The sequence below is a fragment of the Pseudopodoces humilis genome, chromosome 17 (genome assembly GCF_049639895.1).
Source record: "Pseudopodoces humilis isolate 2021_Gansu_Grassland_sample_001 chromosome 17, ASM4963989v1, whole genome shotgun sequence".
In the NCBI taxonomy this organism is placed as follows: domain Eukaryota; kingdom Metazoa; phylum Chordata; class Aves; order Passeriformes; family Paridae; genus Pseudopodoces; species Pseudopodoces humilis.
The window spans coordinates 11,048,844-11,071,375 of record NC_142216.1 but is presented as its reverse complement, the minus strand read 5'-3'; the positions used below and the strand labels follow the sequence as shown (position 1 = coordinate 11,071,375).

Here is a 22,532-nt window from a genome sequence, read left to right as displayed (position 1 = left end):
GTTCCAGCTTTGTATTTCAGTTGAGCTGCAAAATGAGCAGAATTTATTTGTATAGAGTAGATTTATTTGCAATGATTAGGATTATTTAAGAACTGCTTGTCACTTTAGCAAGCAGGAGATGGAATGTAACATTCAGCTCAGCACAGTAGAGCCAAAAAGGCGCTTGGGTGACTTCTGTTGCCTGTTTACAGAACTTGGGAAAACTGCCAGATTGAATGAGGTGAGGGTAATAGATGAGATGGACTAGAAAGCAGCTAAATTACTTTGGCAGTTTCTTAAGGAATGTTGGCTCATGGGAAGACGTCTTTTAAATTTGGAATTCTTTGTTAAATATGGCCCTGAATTTAATCCAAACCAGATTCTGCTAACGTGGAATTTCTATTAATTATCCCATAGCTGTACATCAAATTAAATTGTAGGGAAGTGGCATTAAATAGTTTGGCTTGCAAATTTAGGTTTTATTAGAAACAGAGTAGTAGTAAAATTACAGAAACATTTCAGGAATAAGTAAATATGTATTTATTTATTTAAAGCAAAAACTGAAGAAGAAAATTTTGAGAGCACTTCTCTGGGTGCAAAATGAAACTGCTGTGGAAACAAAAAGTGATACTGCTGTAACTAAACCATAAGCACAAAATGTTCTCTGTTGAAATAACTATCAGCTTCTACATGGAACTGGGAGATCCCAAGTATATATTCTTCTGGAATGCTCTTTAATTCAGGAGTCAGCAGTTAAGGGATACAGTATAGAATTTTCTGATTTTTAGTAGATCTCAAAAGAAATAAAATTCTGAGATCATCTTCCTTTTGAAGATGCATTTCCTTCTAATTACATCGTTATGCAGCTTTTTGAAAGATATCTTTTTTTCCATGGATGTTAAGTACAAAAGGCATTTTCTAGGTCTAAATTCAAGTTATTCCTTGAGGACATGGGTAAGTGAAAATAATCCTCACTAAGTAATTTCTCTTCCAGGAAAAGGATGTGACTCCTGACAGCAGGCTGCTGAGGCGAGTGCGAGAAGCTGCCCTTCAGACTGAAAGTTTTTCTCCTTTTATACATATGAAGACTTCCACATCCTTTACTGACTTTTTTCTTGCTCTTGCCATTTGCAATACAGTTCTGGTCTCCACAGCTACTGAGCCAAGACAAAGGGTAATATAACTTTAAATACATGAGGAAAATGGATCATGCTTCCATTTAACAACATAGAGCAGTGTCCAGTGAAAACTGAAGTAGTGAAAAATAATTTGTTTGAGAGTTGTCCTCTAGTTCCTTTACATTTTCTGTAATATCTACGGCTTCCCTGCCTGTGTGTCCCTTCCTTGGTTGTCTTCTTATGTTTGATGAATAGAAAAGGCTACCACAGAATCTGCACTTTTTTCTTTTAGATTTTGTAATATATATGCTGTAAGAAGTTTGTTGAACACACTGGGTTTTCTCTAATCTTCCAGGCAATTAACAGAACTACAAGGGCTTCATTACATGTTTACTTCAGCAAATCACCATCAAATTTGGCTACCATCTCATATATGACTTCTCTACTGAATCCTTCCACCACAGTTAAATGGCAGGAGGGGGGAAAAGGGGAAGTTGCAGTTATTATTAATGTAATTTAGATGCAGAAAAGTAGAGGTTTTGAGAAGGCTCTTGATGTTCACATTTATTTATTTTTAACCTTTGCTCTTTTCATATTTCTAGATCACAATCCCACCACCACCAAAACCTTCAGGAATCAGCCTGGAAAAGATTCATCAGATATTTCAAAGGCTAAAATTAGCAAGCCTTAGTCAATCTTTTTCATCATCTCAGTCTAGTTCACAGCTTGGTGCCAGTTTCAGTGCAAAGAACAGCGAGGAGCCTCTTGCTGTGCTGGAGAGTTGTGACAATGAAAATGACTGCTCTGACAGCAGTAGAGGCCAGGAACTCCAGGACAAGGGCAGCACAGATATTGGTACTGCTTCCTTGGATGAAGTTTTTATGTCTGCGACTAACAGTTCTCTGCCAACAGACTTTTGTTATGAGGCTGAGAGCCCAGATGAGGCAGCTCTTGTCTATGCTGCCCAGGCCTACAGCTTCATTCTTGTGTCCCGGACACCCAAACAGGTCACCGTGCAGCTGCCACAGGGCACACTCCTGACCTTTGATATCCTCTACACTTTGGGATTTGACTCAGTCAGGAAAAGGATGTCTGTAGTGGTGAGACACCCTCTAACCAAGGAGATTGTTGTCTACACAAAAGGTGCTGACTCTGTAATAATGGACCTTCTGGACAACTCTGCCAAAGGTAATTAGCCAGGGAGCTATTTCTGTTGTGTCTCCTAACAAAGAAGTTTGCAGTAGTCTTTTTTGCATGATATATTATATCTAGGTATTAGAAGTATAAAAAAAGAATGAGCTTTGCCTAGTATTATCCTTGCAGATCAGAACTGAGGTATTTATTTAACCTCAGAAGTGCTTGGAATATGGAATGGGATAATTAAAATTCACTGGTAATACTAACCCATGTGGATTATGTACTCTGCAATAATACTGCCATAAGGGCCTGGCCATTGTTTTTCAGGTTGTCAGCAAGAGTGCTATAATATTAACAAACAAAAACACAAGTAATGTTATCTTAAAGGAAACATAAATTTTTAGCAAGATTTCAGCTTCTGCACAGCCAACACTTTTGAGCTTTTAAAGAACTTGTTATTATAATGGAATCCACTTTTCTCTAGTGCCTACTCTTTTTTAATCTTAGGCCATTATATCAAAAATTATCTGAGCTGTGTTTCACAGGTGACATTAGCACAGAGAAGAGACTGAAAAGAATAAAAGAAAGAACACAGAAGCATCTGGACCACTACGCCCATGATGGACTGCGAACTCTGTGCATAGCTAAGAAGGTGGGACAGCACCAGGTTCTGTACACGTCAGTAGAGTTACTACAAAAATATAGTGGATGTAATTCTGCTTCAGACAACCAGCCAGATATAGCCCATCCTTTTCTCCCTCTATTTGCCTTGTCTGAGTATTTTTTTCCTCTTTTTCCTCAATGTGAGTAAATTATGGATTTTTAGTCAGTCTCAAAACATTTCTGTTTCTCATATAGTAACTATAGCTGACCTACCCTACAGTGCTTCCAAGCACTTTTGTCCAAGACAAAGAGTCTACAGAGCAGCCAACCTTCTTCTCTTCTGCTTGGCATCCAGCTTTCAAAAATCTTACTCTCAGCCTGAGTTAGTGTATCTTAGTGTCCTAATTTAATACAGAAGTTGTCAGTGTGTGACAAATAGATCATATTCAGGCTGTGGAGAAATGTGGATCAGCCCTCAGAAACTGTGTGCTCTCATCTAAGCAAGAGCTGTGTGAGCAAGAGTTTCTCTATGTCATACTTTTGAGACTCAGCTGTAGGTCATTTACACAAACTACTTTTTCTTGCAGTTTTCTCTTGGAAAAGTCTGTGTTATTTTAAAGATGGCACAGTACTTTACCAGTTTGGATAGGAGTTAAGTCTCTGTGATCCAGAATGTTGGCATTCCTCTCTTATTTAAATTTCAAATAAGTGCTGTTTAAATTGTGTTATGCAGGTCTTGAATGAAGATGACTTTCAAAAATGGGCCAATTTTCGTCAGGAGGCAGAAGCTGCGATTGACAACAGAGAGGAGCTCTTAATAGAGACAGCACAGCATCTGGAGACCAAACTCACCCTGCTGGGTAGCCAAAAATAAGAACTGTCATTGTGTGAAGTATCACTTGCTCTCCTGTGATAGTCTTGGCAATAAGACAGACAACAGCTTATACTAATTTATATCTAAAAGACTTCCTCTGTGGTTTGGAAATTTCCAGGCTAGGGAGATAAAATCCAATGACAGTGTCTATACAAGTTCTCATGCATTTTGGGCAGCAGCAACTTTGAAAACGTGTACTGAAACTATTGTGTGCCCCGAGCAAAGAACATGCACATCAGCTGTTGCTGTGACAAAGTAGATGATGAAGTTCCCACAATTCGATTGTGAATCCATGTCCTTATTTAAACCTATAAAATACTATAAATTAATTTTAGTTTTGATAATGAATTCTGAGGGAATTTTGGTAATTGGTTTTGGTAATCCAGTAATTTAAATATGTGGGCGTTTTGCTACAAAGTTCCTGCTGTTGTTGCATTGTTGTGCTTGCTTTGTGCACTTTGTAAAAAGATGTTTAGCATTAAAACTTACATTGATTGACATTTCTGCATCATTCATCACCATCATATCTAACAACAACATTCTGTTAAATTATGGAGCACTTCAGTGCTTTCTGATCTATTTTATTTCCAAACATTTGGTTCTTTACGACTTTGATTTTTGGAGTTGTCTCAGTCTCATTTTTCTCTGACTACAATTTGTGCCATACTGAAGAATATGAAGAATTCCTACTTCACTGAATTTCTGATATTGCAAGCAATAGCTTGCATTATTGCTTCTCATAATCTCTGCAGTGATTAAAAAAATTAGAGTAATAATGATAAATGCCATAAGCAGACCACATAAGAGGTAATGTAGATCTTGTCAGAATCTGTTACCTTTGTCAATTACTAAGGCTTCTCTATGTGCTTTCACACTTTAATTTGCAAAAAGTGTTCCCTTAGCCTAAATCAATATCTGTCTTTAATGTACCACAGTTACAGCATCTTCAAACTGACCTCTAGTGGAAGGGATAGGGAGTATTTTTACATTCATATGGTGATTTCCCAACATCATCAGGTTGAGTGTTGGCATCAGCTTCTAAGTTCGTGCATGTTCAAAAAGAAAATGTACTGTACTGTTTCTTCTGGCTTTGATGGCTGAAGCATCTGACTTGACAATAGGGACAGCATTCATTTAGACAGTCAAAGTTCATCTTTTCTGATTGCTTTGATGGGACATAATGCAGTATTTTTAAAATGCATATGGTGTGATTGCTCTGTCAGCACATTGTCATTTTGTATTATTAGGAAGAAATTAAATGCTTTGTTCTTGCAGTGAACAAAATCAAGAGACAGAACTTGATTGTTGACACATTCAGACCTTAATCCAAATGCAGATCATGTGCCTGCATGTTTATTTGTTGGACAAAACCTTGGTTCAATTCTTAATAAGTTCAGGAGCAAGACTGGAAAGCAAAGAGCTTTCTTTAAACAAGAAAATAGCAACTGAAAGTAAAAGAAAATTATTTCTCTTCTTTTCCTGTTTGCCCAGGAGCAACAGGGATTGAAGATCGCCTGCAAGATGGAGTACCTGACACTATTGTGTCTCTCCGAGAAGCTGGGATAAAAATTTGGGTGTTGACAGGAGACAAACAGGAGACAGCAGTTAACATTGCATACTCCTGTAAACTTCTGAACCAAAGGGACACTGTTTTCACCCTTAACACTGAAAATAAGGTGAGTAAAGAAGGACAAAATGCACAGAATTTTCTATCTTACCCATTCTTGTGTCCTGCAGTTTGGCATTCCTTTGCTTATGACCTCACTCAACAAAGAACACTCAAGAAATCCCAGATGGCATTAGGTCAGAAACTCCGTAGACAGCATGTAACAGGATGAATTGAAATATAAGATACTAATGTAGAGTTTCATTCAATTAGAATGCACTGATTTTTCCAAATTAAAATATTGTTTCTAAAAATAACCTGAATGGCTAGGTATTACCTGAATTAGTATCTTTAGGAAGAAATTAATATGCAATTTAAGTGCCTAATTCCTTAATAACATGGGTATCTGGGTTTCCACCTTACAATAGAAATTTCAGTTTAACCCTAAGTGGTATCTGTTAGAAGACATTTGGAAAGTGCTGTATGAGCCAGCCAAGAAAAAGTTTGAAGGTGTAGATTTAAGTAAATTCAGAACTTTCTAATTGCTTCCTGATAGGATTAGCCTTAATCAGAAATTTATTATCAAAAAAAATTCATCCAGCATATCTTTGTTTAGGCAGGGGCCAGTTATAAACATATTCGCTTTCTTGAGATTCCATGGTGGCAAACAGTTGCTGATGTGTTAAAAAATTCTTTTCATTTCCATGGACAGCAAGAAGGGCAGGCTGTAGGCAAAAGGAACATAGTCCAAATTAAAGATCATCACTTCAGGTGTGTCAGTTCCCATGAGTCACCAAAACACAGTGAGAAATCTGTGATGAAAACTATGGCTATTCCTGACAAAACATCTGAACAGAAGAGAGAAAATAGAGTCCTAACTTCCAAAGAGGGTAAATGCCATTATGGATGGTGAAAGTAAAAGGCTTTAGGCAAGCCAACATTTGCTGGATGTGGAGCAATATAAGCAAGGTACTAGGAAAATTATGCCATGATGTCAGAAAGTGGATTGGCCATCATTATGCACAGCATCACACCTTCAGGCACCCAGGTGGGACAAGTTGCCTAGTGGATGGATTATGGGGACAACAGGTCCAGGCATTATGGTTAAACCAGACCCATTTACTAAGGAAGGTCAGGCCTGACCATTTCTAAACACAAAATGCACCAAAATGCACTTTTTGCATTTTCTTGCTGGTGACCTCTTACTTCACGTAGAGACCTGGAAGCCCCTGAGGTGCCTTTGGGGCAGCTGCTGCCTTTTCCCTGCTCCTCTTTTGCACCATCACTCATGGCCCTCACTCAGCAGGAACAAGAGGCACAGTGAGTTCAGCTCTTCCAAGGGCTGGCACAAGGGCAGGCAGGGCTTCTTTGTGTGACCAGACAAGTCACCCATCTGGGTTGTCTCAGCTTTTCTCCCCAGGGAACCAGGGTTACTAATACAAACTTGCTTTTCTCAATAAAGCTCTTGTGAGGATTAAATAAATATTGTTAAAATACTGTTTTCCTTATTGCAGTCAATTGCATGGAACAGTGAGATGGCCTACTTTCTAACTGCTTTTGTCTGCAGCTTGTAGCTCTCCAAACAAGAAAAATATCCTGTGCAAATATCTCTCTTTTAATGTCATGAAAGTAGAGAAACACACAAAGATGATATGGAATCTGGCACGGAAAACATCCCAATGTGCAATTTCATTTGAAACACATATCTGCTTTAATGGGAAGCAGAATTAATACATTTAGGATGGAAATTAGAAGCTGGTTTCTGCCAGAGCAGAGATGCTACAGGTGGGACCACCCTGGCTGATGGAATTGCTGGCATGGGTATTACCCATGGCAGCCTCTGTGGCCCTGGATCCAGGGCTCAGAAGCAACCTGCATACACATGGGGACTTGTGGGAATCCCCAAGGTTCAGGGAACACTGGAGTTTCTCCACAATAACATTTAGTTGCCTCACTTTCAAAATTAAATTAAAGACAGACTTCTGAAAGAGGCTCCCAGTATCAGCAGTGAGGAGCACAAGTAATATATACAAAGATTTTGACCTGTTAATTTTGTCAAAGATAGGTCTTAAAGTGGCATCAGTGTGAAGGGCCTCCCCTTACCCCTGAACCCAGCAGATTATTCAAACACTGAGCATGAAATTTCTTCCAAGTAGATGCAGCAGATTTAGGTAGCTTGCCAGATTTGTTTCAAAAGGCAAGTCAAGGCAAACCAGGAATTTCCATTTACTGTTTTTGGTTTGCTCACAGATGATGTTTCTTTAACATTTTTTAGGGGTTTTAAGTATGCAGGCTAGATGCAGGTTTTTATTAGATGTCAGACGTAGATTTGATTCCAGAACCTCCCACTTAAGTGTAATTTAAATCTTGCAAACATCCTACACATGTACCTTATGCTATATAAAATGAAAATAACATTATAGAACTGAATCATCCCTCAATAAAGCTGACAGAAAAGGCAGAAAAAGGAGTGATTAGCTCCTCAGATATTCAGGGCCATGTCACAGAAAGAGGACTTTGAGAACTAAGAAGGAGCAAAACAACTTAGATATAATTTTAGATTTTCTCTAATAGTGATGTGCAAATTTAGGAGATCTGGATGAGAGAGGTAAGAGTTTTCCCCTTAAATCTGTTTCAGTCTAGTACCAAGTCAATTCTGGTTGTTGGTATCTAAAAGGTGACTAGATCCAACATTAAGCAGAAGGACTACGAGGCACGGTGCTGGAAAGCATGAAGTTTTATTTCTGTTCCTAATTGTGGCACACACCTGATCTGTGACTTAGAAAAGGCCAATAACTCTGAAAGTTACTGGAATTTTTTTTAAATCTGGACCTCTTGTTTCTCTTACCACAGTTTATTTTTCGTGGAAGCTAATGCAGCAATATCTTACATCATTCATATCAGAACTAGATTTTTCAATCTCCTTAAAAGAAAATATTTTCTTTTTAATTTCTGAATTGTCAAAATAAATGATGTAAAAATTATTATATTTTATTATATTATTATATTTTCTTATAAAATAATTCCTTACCTCAGTTAACTGGCTGATAAAATGTGTAGTGTTTTCACTGAGGGATTGGATAGTGTCATATCAAAATAATCTCATATTGAGATGAATCAGTGCATTTCTCAGTATATTTCCTCTAATGTTTATCTGATAGGCTTAAACCCATTGGCATGATTATACAAATGTACATTTGGCAAGGTGCTGTGCTGTAAAGAGAGAGGGAGATAACTATTTCTAGAAGCATATCTGTTTTCTCACAGGAAACTTGTGAATCTCTCTTGAATTTAACCCTGGAAGAGGTGAAGAAGAATTATGAGTATGACAAACCTCAAAGGAAATTGTTTGGCATCATCCCAACATCTTTCTCAGTCTCAGAGGCCCCCAGCCCTGAGTTTGGGCTGGTGATTGATGGACAGACACTGAACATCATCTTCCAGGGAGGGCTGGAGGAGAAGTTCCTGGAGCTGACACAGCACTGCCGCTCCGTGCTCTGCTGCCGCTCCACTCCTCTGCAGAAGAGCATGGTGGTCAAGCTCATCCGGAGGCAGCTCAAAGTGATGACCCTGTCCATAGGTACCTCCACTCTGGATCTCACAGGAGATAGGGGAAGCAGGTTCTTGCTTTAAGAGAAATGTGTGGAATGTATTGTACGGGCAGATTTTTGTGCCTCAGATAGATGCAGTGAGGAAACAGCATTGATTAATCTTTCCTAATCAAAACCCATATAAAGTCCTTCTTCAGCTTTCACTAAGCAAATCTGTCCCCCTCTAAACAAGATTAAGGCATTCCAAATACAGAATCTCCTAGCAGTCTCTTTCATGCACATCAGTACAAATGCACTTACATGTTACCTCCAAAATGTCCTTGTTTTGGGCCTAGAATCCACTCAAGATTAGTCACTATTTTATCTTTTCATAAAGACCTTTTCCTGTCAGTTTTTCCCAGCTGATGAAAACAGAATTATCTCCAGACTGATATTAAGCACTGACTCATTTACCTTTTACATCCAAATAATGTGAAATGCTTTGATTTTTCTTCCACACTTTTGGTAAGTGATGCCACTAAAATCCTTGAATAATTAATTTTGATTACTCCAAACTAAAAAAATACACCTCTGTGGACAAAACAGAAAGGGAAGAATCTATTGTATTTTTTAAATATTACTTTGCCTTACAGTTCAAACCTTAAGCTTTCAGCCTCCTGCTTCATTTACTTTACCAGCTAACCTCATTTAAAATCTCCACATTGCAAGCAGTAAGCATGGCTGTTCTACCCCTAGAAATTTGGTTATGAATGAGAGTTGAAATGAGCAAAATAAATTTTGAAATTATTATTGTCATCTGCAATCAAATTTGTCATAGATTCAGAGAATTTAGTGAAGTAGGGTGTTGCAAAACATGTTCCTGATATGGATTTGTCCAAGCAGAAACACAAAATGATGCTTGTATCAATGGTGTTGGGGTTGCTGTGTCAGCACCCAGTCAGTCACAAGGTTGGATTTTGCCCTGCTGGAGCCAGGTCTCCTGGGAAGGAGGGAGACCAAGACCAAGACCAGAGCCTTGATGTTTAGCTTGATGCCCTGCAGCTGTCCTAATGAAGATGCATGATAGTACAGAATATTTGAAATAATCAGCATAGCTTTCTTACACTGTTATTGTTCCCTCCTGTACTCCCACTCTAGGGGATGGTGCAAACGACGTAAGTATGATTCAAGCAGCTGATGTTGGAATTGGAATATCTGGCCAAGAAGGCATGCAGGTATTCTCTCAGTTTCTTTCCTCTTTTGTCAGGTAGTCCCTTGAGGCTTAATAAGTTTCATAGCAGACCTACACTCTCAAGTGTCATCTTAAAAATGAAAATTGGAATCATAAGTTAATATGCAGTTTTTAATTATGGGTCAAGCCAAAAAAAAAGAGTATTTTGAGCCAAAAATTAGCATGTGAGGACAAACCTGTGTTTGTTCATGAGACTGGAAAATTAGAAGATGTCTGCCCACTGTTAGATGAGCATCTGGTTTCTGAATCTTCTCAGCTGCTGCATTTTCAGGTTTCCAGGTTCTGTGGATTCTCTTCCACTGTCTTCTGCCCTAAATCCTTTCCCACACATCCCCCCTCCTTATTCTCCTTAAATGGAGAGTTCTGCAGAGATAGAAAGTTCCAACTGTGTTCTTGAGGGTTAGTTTGTTGGTTTGTTTTTTCTACGATACTCAATAGTAGGAAATCATTTTAGTGATGTTAAAATTTTATTACATAGTGTGTGAAAAGGATGCATTGTTAATGACCTTCTATTCCTTTTCCCAAAGGCTGTGATGGCCAGTGACTTTGCAATATCCCGATTTAAGCATCTCAAAAAGCTCCTTCTTGTCCATGGACATTGGTGCTATGCTCGCCTGGCAAAGATGGTGATTTACTTTTTCTACAAAAATGTGGTAAGATGATTAAAATTATGAAATTTTCATCCTAGCAAAGGTTAATTCCAGGTCTGAGGGGTTGTTTGGTTTTGGGTTTTGGAGGTTTATGGAGCTACAGTTTGTGTTTCTTCACTTTCCAAGTTTATGGTATGCCCCTTCCTTCTTAGCAAGGTGCTGCATAGAGCATTGAGGAAAATACAGGCATGAAATATATTGTGAAACAGCATTATTCCAGAGGGAAAAATGACTCAATTTTTTATGGTAGTACAAGAAACTTTATTAATAATACCCATGAGCCTCAAAATAAAATTTGCATAAGGAAGATCAGATTTTTAGCACTCAAATGTAGATGAGTTTGCACTAAGAATTTCCTGCCTGTGAAACCTCTGAATTTTTGTAAGGAACCACTTACAAGTAATGATGCAGTCATATCTGTCATCTTTATTAAAAGTTTAATGTATACACAAATGAGCTATGCATTTAAGTATGATATAAAGTGGAAAAAATGAAGTAATTGAGTTCTACAGAACTGGGCAAACAAGTCCATTTGACATGAAATACACTCTCAGCATGAAAGGCTTTTTACTTAGAATCCAAGGTATCTGGTTTTTGTGAAGGTTTTAATAATTTTCAATAATGATTACTTCTTATCACTGTTAAAATTTGTAGTGGAAATGAGCATTTTCCTTTTTCTGACGGGTTATTCTTTTAGAACTCAAAGGCCATTTATTTGCAGTCTGAAATAGTTCTTCAAACTAGGATGCTGCTGTTCTTTAGTCTTCCACGTAACATTAGGGAGCAGCATGCCTTTGATTCCACATAGACAACTTGATTCTAAAAGGATTCTAAAATCTGGTGCACAGGCCTATGAACAGTTGACTTAATTATTCTCTGATATGTTCTTAAAGAACTGTAATGGCTTTCAAAAACCTGTATCAGAGTGGATCACTGTGAAACAGACCCTTAATTGCTTTATGGAATGAAGTGCAGTGCCTTTAACCAAAATCCTATCTTCTTAGGAGACTGTTAATAACCAATGTCCTACATAAACATTCACAGGTGGAACTAAATGTTTGTATTTGCTTCTCCCCAGTGCTACGTCAACCTGCTCTTCTGGTACCAGTTCTTCTGTGGCTTCTCAGGTAGCACCATGGTAGATTACTGGCAGATGATTTTTTTCAACCTCTTCTTCACCTCAGTGCCCCCTCTTCTTTTTGGAGCCCTTGATAAAGATCTTTCTGCAGAAACACTCCTACGTCTGCCCGAGCTGTACAAGAATGGACAAAATTCAGAGGTATGTCATAATTGCTGAAATAACTGCTTCGTAATCCAAAGGAACACAGGTTTTTTTTTTGTTTAGGAATGAGGGAGGGAAGAGTTTAGACTTGGAACGTTTAAACAACAGGAGCCAAATCTTCTGTCTCTCCAGTAATTCATTCCGCCCCATGGGAGCTGTAACACCATAGGTCACCAGATAAGTTTAAATATGACAAATAGTCAAATTAAAATGGCACAAAATAAGTCTTTCACTAGAAGAAAGGATTTTTGAACAATTTTATAACTCTAGAAAGAGCTTGGATAAAGAGTTTGAGGAGTAAGAACCTTTGCAAAAGGATGCAACATTGGCAAAATTCAGATTTTAAGACTCTTGGTTCATTTGGTAATATTCCTAAGGTCTCTCTTTACTTAACATAGATGAAATGCCTGTTTAGAGATAAACTTTTTGTTTAATCAGATGCTCAGGAGGCGTTTGCTCATGGAAGGAGACCAGTTAGCAAAAATTAGTCTGAATGGAAGAAAAAAAGACAGCAATTATGTTTGCAGGACAGGCTAGAGACATATATCCCATCATAATGACCGTTATTTATAAACTCCTGCAGATATACAACTTGTCAACTTTTATTATTACAATGTTGGATGCCTTTTATCAAAGCCTCATTTGCTTCTTTGTCCCCTATTTGGTAAGTAACAGGCTTATTCATATTCTCACACTCCTGTCCTCCTTAGAAGTAGTAAATTCAGTTCTGAATAGTCAGGGTTCACCACAGTCTCTCTGCCTCTTTTGCAGACATACAAAGATTCTGACATAGATGTGTTTTCCTTTGGAAACCCCATCAACACCATCTCCCTCCTGACCATTCTCTTGCACCAGGCTCTAGAAATGAAAACATGGGTACGTGTCTGACCTGTCCGGTTCAGAGCACTGGTTTTTTTTGTGAATGTTGCACCTTGAGTAGGCATAGAATTCTCCTTCAGAGTAATTTACCTGAGTTCTGGGTCACAAGAAGTAAGTAACAGGTACACTAAGATTTCACAAAGCACCAGCATTTATTAGCCCCAGGTTAACTGCCTTCATGTGCACAGTGACAGAATTTGTTTCTATCATATCATATCATTTCTATCATCCTTTGGACAGAACAGTACAAAATATTTGCATACCTCAGTATATGAGGAAGTGTTACTTGGAGAACTGTATTCATTGCTGTTTTCTAAATTAATTTCTGGCTATTTCTCCTACTGCAAATTTCAGTAAAATGTACTATTAGATGCATTCTTTCCAACCTTCTTTGTCTCCTCCTGTCTTACACCCAGTCAGGGTCTCACAGGCATCACTTGTTCTTGCAGACCATGCTCCAGCTGGTGACAATGATCTGCAGTGTGGCTTTATACTTCATCTTCTCAGTGATCTACAACGCTTCCTGCCTGCTCTGCAGCCCTCCCACCAACCCTTACTGGATTATGGAAAGACAGCTGAAAGACCCCATCTTCTATTTACTGTGCCTTATTACCCCGGTCATCGCGCTCTTACCAAGGTTTGAATGTTTTCCTCTCAGTTTTCCTTTTGGGGGTTTGTAGACATGTGAGTTAAGAAACAATAATGATGTGTACAGATATGTGATGTGTCAGACACATGCTGCACAGGGATAATTGATCAGCATGGAAATCAAATGCCTGAGTTCAACCTTCCAGTTCATGAACTATTCATTTATTCAGTTATATAATCCTAGATCAGTAACTATATATCTTCTGCTTTTCCCATCAGGAAAATCTTTCTTTTTGAAATGTAAAGTGCATCAAAGTTTACCAGTACAGATCTAATTGTTCACTGTCATAACCATAATGTTGTTGAGCAGATCAAGACTATAAGCAAATCTTTGAAATATTTCTATAGAAGTTTCTATTTCTAAGTTTGAGACTTATTAAATATATTCTTGGTTTTAAGTACATTATGGTGCATTATTAAGCTGCATTAAAAAGCATTTCTGTATGGAAAAAAATTCATTGCATCCAGAATTTTAGTTTCACCTTGTATTGCGAAAAATCAGATATGTTAAAGATAATTTTGATTGAGACTGGATAATATTTGGAGAGGGATAATTATTGTGATGTTTTGCTGAAAAAAATGGTTTAAAAAATTATTCTGTTCCCATATACATATATGGGAACATTACTACTTTTGATGTTCAATACATTACTAATTCTTAAGGCAGATATGTTTTGAGTTGAGTTTCAAATATTTATTTGTTATTTGCTTGGACATTTAAAGAAATGGATTGTTTTTACTATCTTGCTAGTTTCCTTCTAATTCCCTTCTTTCCTTTCTAATTCCCATGAAGTAATGCAGCACATTGGTATTACAAAATTCAAGACAATATTTTTAGTATCAGATTTTGTCAGTGCTTTAAGGCATTAGAATCTGAGCCTTGTGTTTGACTGAAAAGAAACTTTTCAAAAATAGATGGTGTTTTTCTTCAAACTTACTATTTTCCCATTTGAGTTGAAATGCTCTTGTGATTTTATGTTATATTATGTAAGTTCAGATCAGAATGAACAACACAATTCAGTAAGGTCTCATGTCTTCTAGGCAGGGCATCCTTTTCCAGTCTGTTTTGCTCCTGCATGACTTTTGTTTTCCTATCAGCCCTCATTCACAGTGTCATTTTTGACCCTGAGCTTTTTACTGAGAGCTGCAGTCAAACATGTGGCTAGAGAACTCGTGTCTCCATCTTGGGAATTTAGCACAGTTAAAATCCTTGCTGCCTCAGCAGGTTACTGAGGTTAAGGGTTATATATTCATATCTTCAAATCTGGACAACTGCTGTTCCTTTGTATAGGTACCCTATTTTCTGCATAGTCCTTCATCTGCAGAATATCCAGGACCTATTTCTACTACAGCTGAGCTGTGCCAGCAGATCACAGCAGTGGTAAAACCACCCTTTGCTAAAAAGCACTAGATTTTAAGTTCCATTCCATGGTCCATCGCACTGTGCTGCCAGCTCCCTATCTCCTTACTTGGTGTCTTGAAGTTCTGGTTTTCTTCTAACAGGATTTTTAAAAATAATTGCTCTCCTGGGTTCTTCCCCTTAGTACTGCCTTTTGTTTGAGCTGCAGCACTCAGGGGGACGCTTGGCCTGTGCCCTGCCTGGTCCAGGCTTTCCCTGAAGCACCATCTGGCAGTGCTGCACATCCTGCATCTCAAAACTGCCTCTGCACTGTTTTGGGACACAAGTTACACAGCATTAAGTACAAAAGCCCTCAAGTCTGAGAAGAAGAGAGGGGTCTGAATTTCATGTTTAGTCATTGGCAAGAGAAGGCACTGTGTTTCTTGGAGTTTTCCCACATACGAACCTGATTATTTTCTCAGCTGTGGAAGGCAGATTTTTCTCTGCCAGGACACCTGCAGAGACCCAAGAGGTAACTGAGTCTTGCACCCTGCAGAGACCCAACAGGTAGTGGGGCCTCACACCCTGCAGGACTCTGGGAAGAGCAGGAGCAAGTGAGAGTAGTTTACAGGATGGGAGAGGGTTTCCCATCCCTTCTCTGTCCACCTGTCTGGTTTACCTGGAACTTGCATAAAAGATACAGAAAATGAGCTAAGGGGAAAGACACGGGACATTGTGATCCGCAGCAGATCTACACAGAAAGTCTTGGGCTCTCCCATGCTCTTAACTTCCTGACCAGACCTGAGATTGTGTTGGGATTGACCAGGCTGAGCACAGGCACAGCAAATAAACTTTATCCACTTCTGCTTGTGCAAGCCCGAGAAATCCATTGCCTTAAAAGCCCTTTCTGTAATGAGTATCACTTGTTAGCATTTTTAATCTTGTAATTCTTGTTTATACATACATTAAACAGCAGAATGTATGGATGGCACCTTTCTAAATGCAATTTCACAGAGTACCCATGTTTGTTTTAAAATAAATGTTGAAGCCACCTATGTAAAGGTCAAATCCTAATAAAAAGATGGTTTGAAATAGACTTTGATTTTCACACAAAGCTGATATGACATGGAGAGAGGATGCACACTGTCTCACAGCACACAGTATTTACATAAGTTCTCTATACTGTAAAGGGCAGGTAGGACACTTTAGTTCCTGCTTTCTGAAAAAAATCCAAAAGCTGACGTTTTTAACTTCCGGTTTTCTCTTATCTAATAAATTAAGACCTCTTCTTTAGCCTGTTTTAGCAGTATAAATACAACTTCCATATTTTCAAGTACTGCATCTCTTGAGATTTTTTCTATTTTTCTTTACTGTTCAGCAAATGATATTTAGTTATACACAACTCTATAACTATAAACAGTGTTTAGTTATAAATACTAAAAAATGATCATATATACATATAGTTGACTCTGTACAGGTCAAGCTAAATATATAGTAACATGCTATGTTAAGATCCAGGAGTCAACTTTCGTCTGCCAGATACAAAGTGTCTACCAGATGTCTGTAGAGCAATGGAAAATTAGTATCTGTATTTAGGATATGTGATGTAGATTATGGAATGAGCTCACTAATAAAACATCCATTCCCTTCCTTCTTCATCAGGTTCTTTATTTTTTCTCTACGAGGAACCCTCCAAACATCTCTTATTCTGAAAGCACAGCAAGTAGATAAACTTCCTAAGGGGCAACAGGATCTTGAAATCCAGAAACTAAGATCAAGAAAAGAAGCTACTTCAGGTGCACCTGTGGCATCACCTGCATCTAATGATGACCTTGACCGTAGCATCAGCCATTTATGTGTGTCACCATTTCTACATCCAGCAGCAGCCCTGTCTCATGGGGACAGAGAAAATCAGGGAGTTTCTGCCTCTGATCCTCTCAGGAGAAGCACACATGAGGAAGGTTATTACTTCTATAATAGGTGGGCAGAGGAAGAATCTGCTGCTACTGATTCTTCAGCAGGGCCTTTCACTGGCCATCATCCCCTTGTACCCAGCAGGGAAACAGCTCCTGGGCAGGATGGTGGCAAACTGACTAAAAATTATCCCAAGAACTTTAATTATGGAAGCCACCGGCGGTCATTGAGTTCAGTGACACTCTGAAGAAACATTCAGACATGGAACCCACAGCCCATGTGGAGAAGGACTGAACAGAAAAAATTAAAATGTTTATGTTTAGCCATTACTCTCACTAGAAATGGAGAGAGTGGCAACTGAAGTAGTGCAATAGCAACTCCAACATACAACTTCAGCTGAATGCATCATTGTCTGGGTTTATCATTACATGACTTTTTGATCTTTCTGGTTTGGTCACATTACACGAACATTACATGAGCATCACGCAGTTGCTGAGAATTGCACAATTACTTTCAACTAATATTTTTGTATCATATTAATAGGGAATACTTGTGAAGTTTCAAAGTTGTTATTATTATGCTATTGAGTTAATAGAAAGAAAATCCATTCTTTATTAAACCAAATCTTAAAACAATGCATCCCACTCTAGACTTTTACTATCAAAATCTTAAAAAGAGCCTAGTAACTCTCTTTATAATTATAAAAAATTATAATTCTGCATGAAAAGTTATTACCTGCAGATACTAAAGGTACTTGCAGAACAACAGCAATGGAGATACATTAGACAATGTTCCAGGTTTTAATATATGTACTTTACACATGCAACAATCGGCTCTACAGCCTGTTTTCCCTGAAGAGTAAGCTTATGATTTTTATGCAGATAGTGGTTTGACTTGATATTGTTAAGAAAAGGAGCTTATAAAGATGAAGAATACAAATACTGAACTACATGAACTGCCAAGACAACTCGGTGATAAGTGGAGTCTATTTCTTCATACCTACAAAAGTAGACAGATTTAAGAAGTCACATTCAAGGATTTATGTCCCAGAATTCTGAAGTTCACATTCAAGGATTTATGTCCCAGAATTCTGAAGTTGTCCTTGATTTTTCCTCTAGAAATTCAGTTTATTTCAATTCCCTATATTGTTATGTGGTGCTGCTGCATTCAATCAAGTGTGAATCATGCTCCTCTGCACAGTTGGTCACATCCATTAGCTGATGGATCTCAATAATGGAGATTTTGACAAGCCATATATGAAGGTCACTAATCACATTGTAGTAAGTACATGGTGTAAAATGACCAAAATATGCATAGTATGTTAACCCTTTTTGGTATCTCTAGGCAAAAGGATGAAGAAGAAAACTGTAAGATGTCACCATCATAACTATTTATTGCAATGCAATGAAAGGTGACTTTGGTATTTCTTATAGAAATATTGACTACTAAGAGCATTTCCCAAGTTTTTCTTTACAATGTGGGATGAAATCTTACCTAGTTTAAAATTCAAACTATCGGTACTTTTGTGAATCTCCCACTGGTTCCCACTGATTTAACAGGTTTTAAGCCTTTTTTATACATGCTGTGTTTAGCTATTTACTACCTATGACAACATGTGATCTTTCTAATAACCTATTTAGCAAATGCTAATTTAACTTCTGTATGTTATAATAATTACTGTAGCTAGAGTCTTCAAGTTCTTGCTTTAAAACAACTCAGGCAAAATTGAGTAGCAGATCTCCCACTAGGATTTCTGGTAGTCAGAGCAAGATCATATGTAAGAACTCCTTTTGTTAGAATATTAATTGTCAGCAGTTAAACAATTCAGTAAGAGATTTTTTTGCTTGATGAACAAAATGAAGGAAATTAGATATAGATGAGATTATTGTTAATGGAGGGTGAGATTGCTCAAATGTTTGCTCACTAGCTGGAAATTAATCTGGGGCAACAAGACTAAGATCAATCCTTTACCATTCACAGCTTTTTTTACATTAAATGGTCCATTTCCTTTGAACTTACAGAAGATGTCAGTTCTTTACACATTGTAATACAAAATGTGAAGAGTTTTATAGAAATAAGTGTGATAAGATCATGCCTTGCTGTGTTGTTAAGAGGACAAAAACAGAGATTAAGGAGTGCTTTTCCTAGTGTCACCCATGAGCAGCAAACTCATGTTTCCAGAGGCTGCTCCTCTGCATAGTAGGAATGCTTATCAGAAGAACTAGATGACAAATGTATCTGAATGTGCAAGGGGCTGGACAGGTTATGTTTAACCAAATCTGGAAGACTTCCTGAACTGAATGCTAATTGTATGCCTCTCCTGAATTGAAAACCAAGAAATAATCTCATGTTTTCTCATCAGTCTCTGCAAAACGGTTCTACTATGCATTCTGCCCTGGCTTAAGATCAGAAATAGCATAAAGGGTAGGGTCCTTTTAATAAAGGGAGGGGGAACAGGATTGATTAAGAACTCCAACAAAATAACCCTTAAAAGCTATTTAGTGATAGGTTTCCTTCTATGTCTGAGAATAAAAGAAGTGTGAGAATCTTTTTCTAAGTAGTTTCTAGGCTGTAACCAAAAATAGTTACATTGGTTATAAGAAAGAAAGAAATAATCCAATTTTGTGTGGATGCCTTAAATAATTCCGGAGCTAAACATACAAATTGATAATTCTATTGTGTGGTAGTGTTCATCCATTGTATGGTCTAATGGATGAATATGCAACAAAGACTGGAGAGTTTGCAACATAGAGGAAAACCACCCCTTCGTTCTCCTTGATCCTTGAGGAGAGAGAAAGCTGAAATAAACAGAAATGAAAGGCAGCACCATGCAAGGTTTGACCTCTGCATTCCAGCTGGCTCCAGAGCTTTCTCTTTCTCCTCTCCTGGGTGACAGTGCTGCCAGCTGTCCACTGAAGTAGATGCTGCCTCGGTTCTGGACATGTATTAACTGCTAAACAGTGTGATCTTCCTTCTGCTCCTGGCTATGCACTTACCATGAACTATCTCATGTTAAAAAAATGTCGAACAGGCACTTACTTCCCTTTGATCGTGAGGTAAATTAGCTGAGATTGTTCAGCCTTTGGGGATGTAAGATCAAGAGAAGCTTTTTTTTCCAGTGAAAACAAGCCTACAGCAAGAGAGAGTCTCCTATGGATGCTGAAAGCAGGCAGGGAGCACAGAACTAAGTCACACAGGCTTCTCACTCTGGCCTGAGAAAGCATAAGGAAAAATCCAAACAGTCCTTGGTAAAGGACAACAATCTTGGCAGGTGTTGTTTAGGCAAGGGGTGGTGTTCCACTTAACCAATGATGGTGATGTGTTGCTTTAATGACCAAGGAGAGTTTTACCTCTTGGACCTTCTTGAACCTGTCTATAAATGAAGATCAAGGATAATAAACTTTGCTCTCTTGGACAATGCAGCTAAGAGAGTCAGTATCATACTTCTCATCGTTCCTAATATAGTGAGACAGTCTCCTAAGGAATTTTTTGGAAGAAGGGAAGTGCATTTACTAAATGGGTTATTTAGACCTAACTGGATTTCCAAGGTAGGTTTATTTATTTATTTCAAGACATATTTAATAATACTGTCAAGGTCCATGTTCCATTAATTCTAATGTGAATGCTTCATAATAGAACAGGTGTCTCATTTTTAATGTATCCTCTGGTGATATTCAGTATTTCATACACTTTGACAATAAAACATTAAAATTAATGGAAATTACTGCATTCTTTTTATTCTTGTCTATGATGTTATTTTAATGATATGGCATATGGAGCAGTGCTTTGAGCTATGCAGAGCTTTACCTACATGAAAAAGAGAAGGTGGCATCTCACACAGAGGTAAGCAAGAGCCAGGTCTATTGGCTAATAGATGCAGCCCCCTGCTGCTTGCAGTGGTCAATGAAGAGCCATCCTTCATGTTCTCAAAACAGGCAAATTCTGGGTTCTTTTAGCACAAGATGCAGGAAGTGTAAATGCATAACTTTATTGATGTCAATGTGGCCAGTTGGAGATGTCTCTGACAGCTATTGCTGATTATCTGCTGCAAGTCAGCAATAACTGTGCAGTGTAAAACCCAGAACTATTCACATGCGAGAGAAGAAGGATTCCAGTTTGTTCTCTTTCCTTACGTATCTCACTTTTAATACTCTGTGAAGATGGGTTCTCTGCTGAAGCACAGTGAACTTCTCCCAAAGATGAATTGCAAATACTTTCCCACTTTGTTGGCTGATGCTGCAGTTTAATTCATTTGTTTGGTTGTAGTTTGAGGTGGTGTACAAGTACAGAGCTATTAGTTTTAGGGGTAAGGTGACTGCAGGCAGGATGTGGCATGATTAGATACTTGTAATCAGCACTGATGAGTAAAAATATAAACGTGGAGACAAGAGGCTCTTGAAGATAATGATCACAGAGGGTGAGATTTAAAGAGATGACCAAATAATACTGAAGAGCTATAAAGTAATTTTCAGATTGCCAGTGACTGCAGCTTGGTGCAATTATCAGTACATGATACAACTGCAAATGGAACTTGCTGTCTGGCTCTGTAATAAAACACCAGCTTATGCTCATTTACATAAAGAAGATTGAGAGTGAGTAGAGCCTAAATCATTATTTTTCAAAAAAGTTCTGAGGATCTGTTGTCTGAAGGCACAGAAGGCAACAGTTATTTACCCACATTTCCAGTGCAGCTACTAAAGTATGCTTCCATGTCCAGCCACACTTTCCATATTAGTGCCCAGAGAACTGGTGTGCTTACCGTGTTCTTTATCAGGAGAGCAGAGCTCTATAAGTTATCAACATAAATGACAAAAGAGTCAAGTTTTGGCTCACAGAGACTAAATTTTGACCTTCACAGAAACCATGTCATGCTGCTGCTTTCTTGTACCCATTACTGTACAACACCACAAAGCTGAGACAGAAACTTAATGGAACTGGGAGGGGAAGCAGTAAAAATATTTACAATAACTAGACAATATAATGGAAGAAGATGGTTCCTGACTTTTGTATGCTTGTAGTCCTCTCTTTTTTATTAACATTTTTCTATTTAACCTCAAACAGATTACTTAGGGAACTTCCAGACATTTATTGGCTTTACTCAAAGAAGGACAAACAGAAATCAATAGACTGCAGGCAGGTCAGTTAAGCTCATTTGAAATCAGCTGACTTCCACTGGAGTTTTATTAGCACCTATCTTGTTTCGTTAATACTTTAATTCTAAGAACTTTTGCCAGGAAGGCCACATATCTGTGTAAGTTCAGGCTGGATGGATCCTCTTTCACAATGTTTAGGCAGCTTGTGGCCAGTAATTTCATGGTCTAAGCCAAGATCTGAAGAGCAGAGGAAAGTCTTCATTCTGTTCCCATGTACATGGGATGGAATGGGAGGTGGACTCTCAGTATCAACACCAGGAGTGCACCATAATGATAAAGGAAGAACATGAACACATCCAAGACCTCCTGGATCTTTCCAAACAAATTCTTGAACTCCTTTCCACCATTGTTCAGATGTCAGAAAGGGCGTTAAGTGTCCATCTAACATGCTTTATGAGTAGAACAAGTGTGCATTCATGCATGTTCTTGGTTAAGTTCAGAGGATTGTGGAAAATGGCCACACTCTTGCAGTAACTAAAATGAACATGGCTTTTTGTTTTGAGAGGAGGTAATGCTGTAAAGACTCAAATTGGATTTCTCAAAAATTTTAAATGTATTAATACTGGGA

At 38.1% G+C, this 22,532-nt stretch overlaps 1 protein-coding gene across 1 annotated transcript in view; it reads left to right on the top strand.

Annotated features, from left to right (window-relative positions):
* The window catches only part of ATP10B (ATPase phospholipid transporting 10B (putative)), a 41,839-nt gene extending 24,119 nt beyond the window's left edge, over positions 1-17,720 (top strand). The window contains exons 9-21 of the mRNA XM_014253012.2: positions 974-1,153; positions 1,700-2,285; positions 2,780-2,886; positions 3,571-3,697; positions 5,203-5,387; positions 8,585-8,897; positions 10,006-10,082; positions 10,627-10,752; positions 11,828-12,028; positions 12,615-12,695; positions 12,803-12,907; positions 13,360-13,547; positions 16,560-17,720. Of these exons, the coding sequence (XP_014108487.2) occupies positions 974-1,153; positions 1,700-2,285; positions 2,780-2,886; positions 3,571-3,697; positions 5,203-5,387; positions 8,585-8,897; positions 10,006-10,082; positions 10,627-10,752; positions 11,828-12,028; positions 12,615-12,695; positions 12,803-12,907; positions 13,360-13,547; positions 16,560-17,058 (2,775 nt within the window). The 3' untranslated portion in view covers positions 17,059-17,720. The remainder of the gene's footprint in view (positions 1-973; positions 1,154-1,699; positions 2,286-2,779; positions 2,887-3,570; positions 3,698-5,202; positions 5,388-8,584; positions 8,898-10,005; positions 10,083-10,626; positions 10,753-11,827; positions 12,029-12,614; positions 12,696-12,802; positions 12,908-13,359; positions 13,548-16,559) is intronic.
* Positions 17,721-22,532: the final 4,812 nt, after the last annotated feature.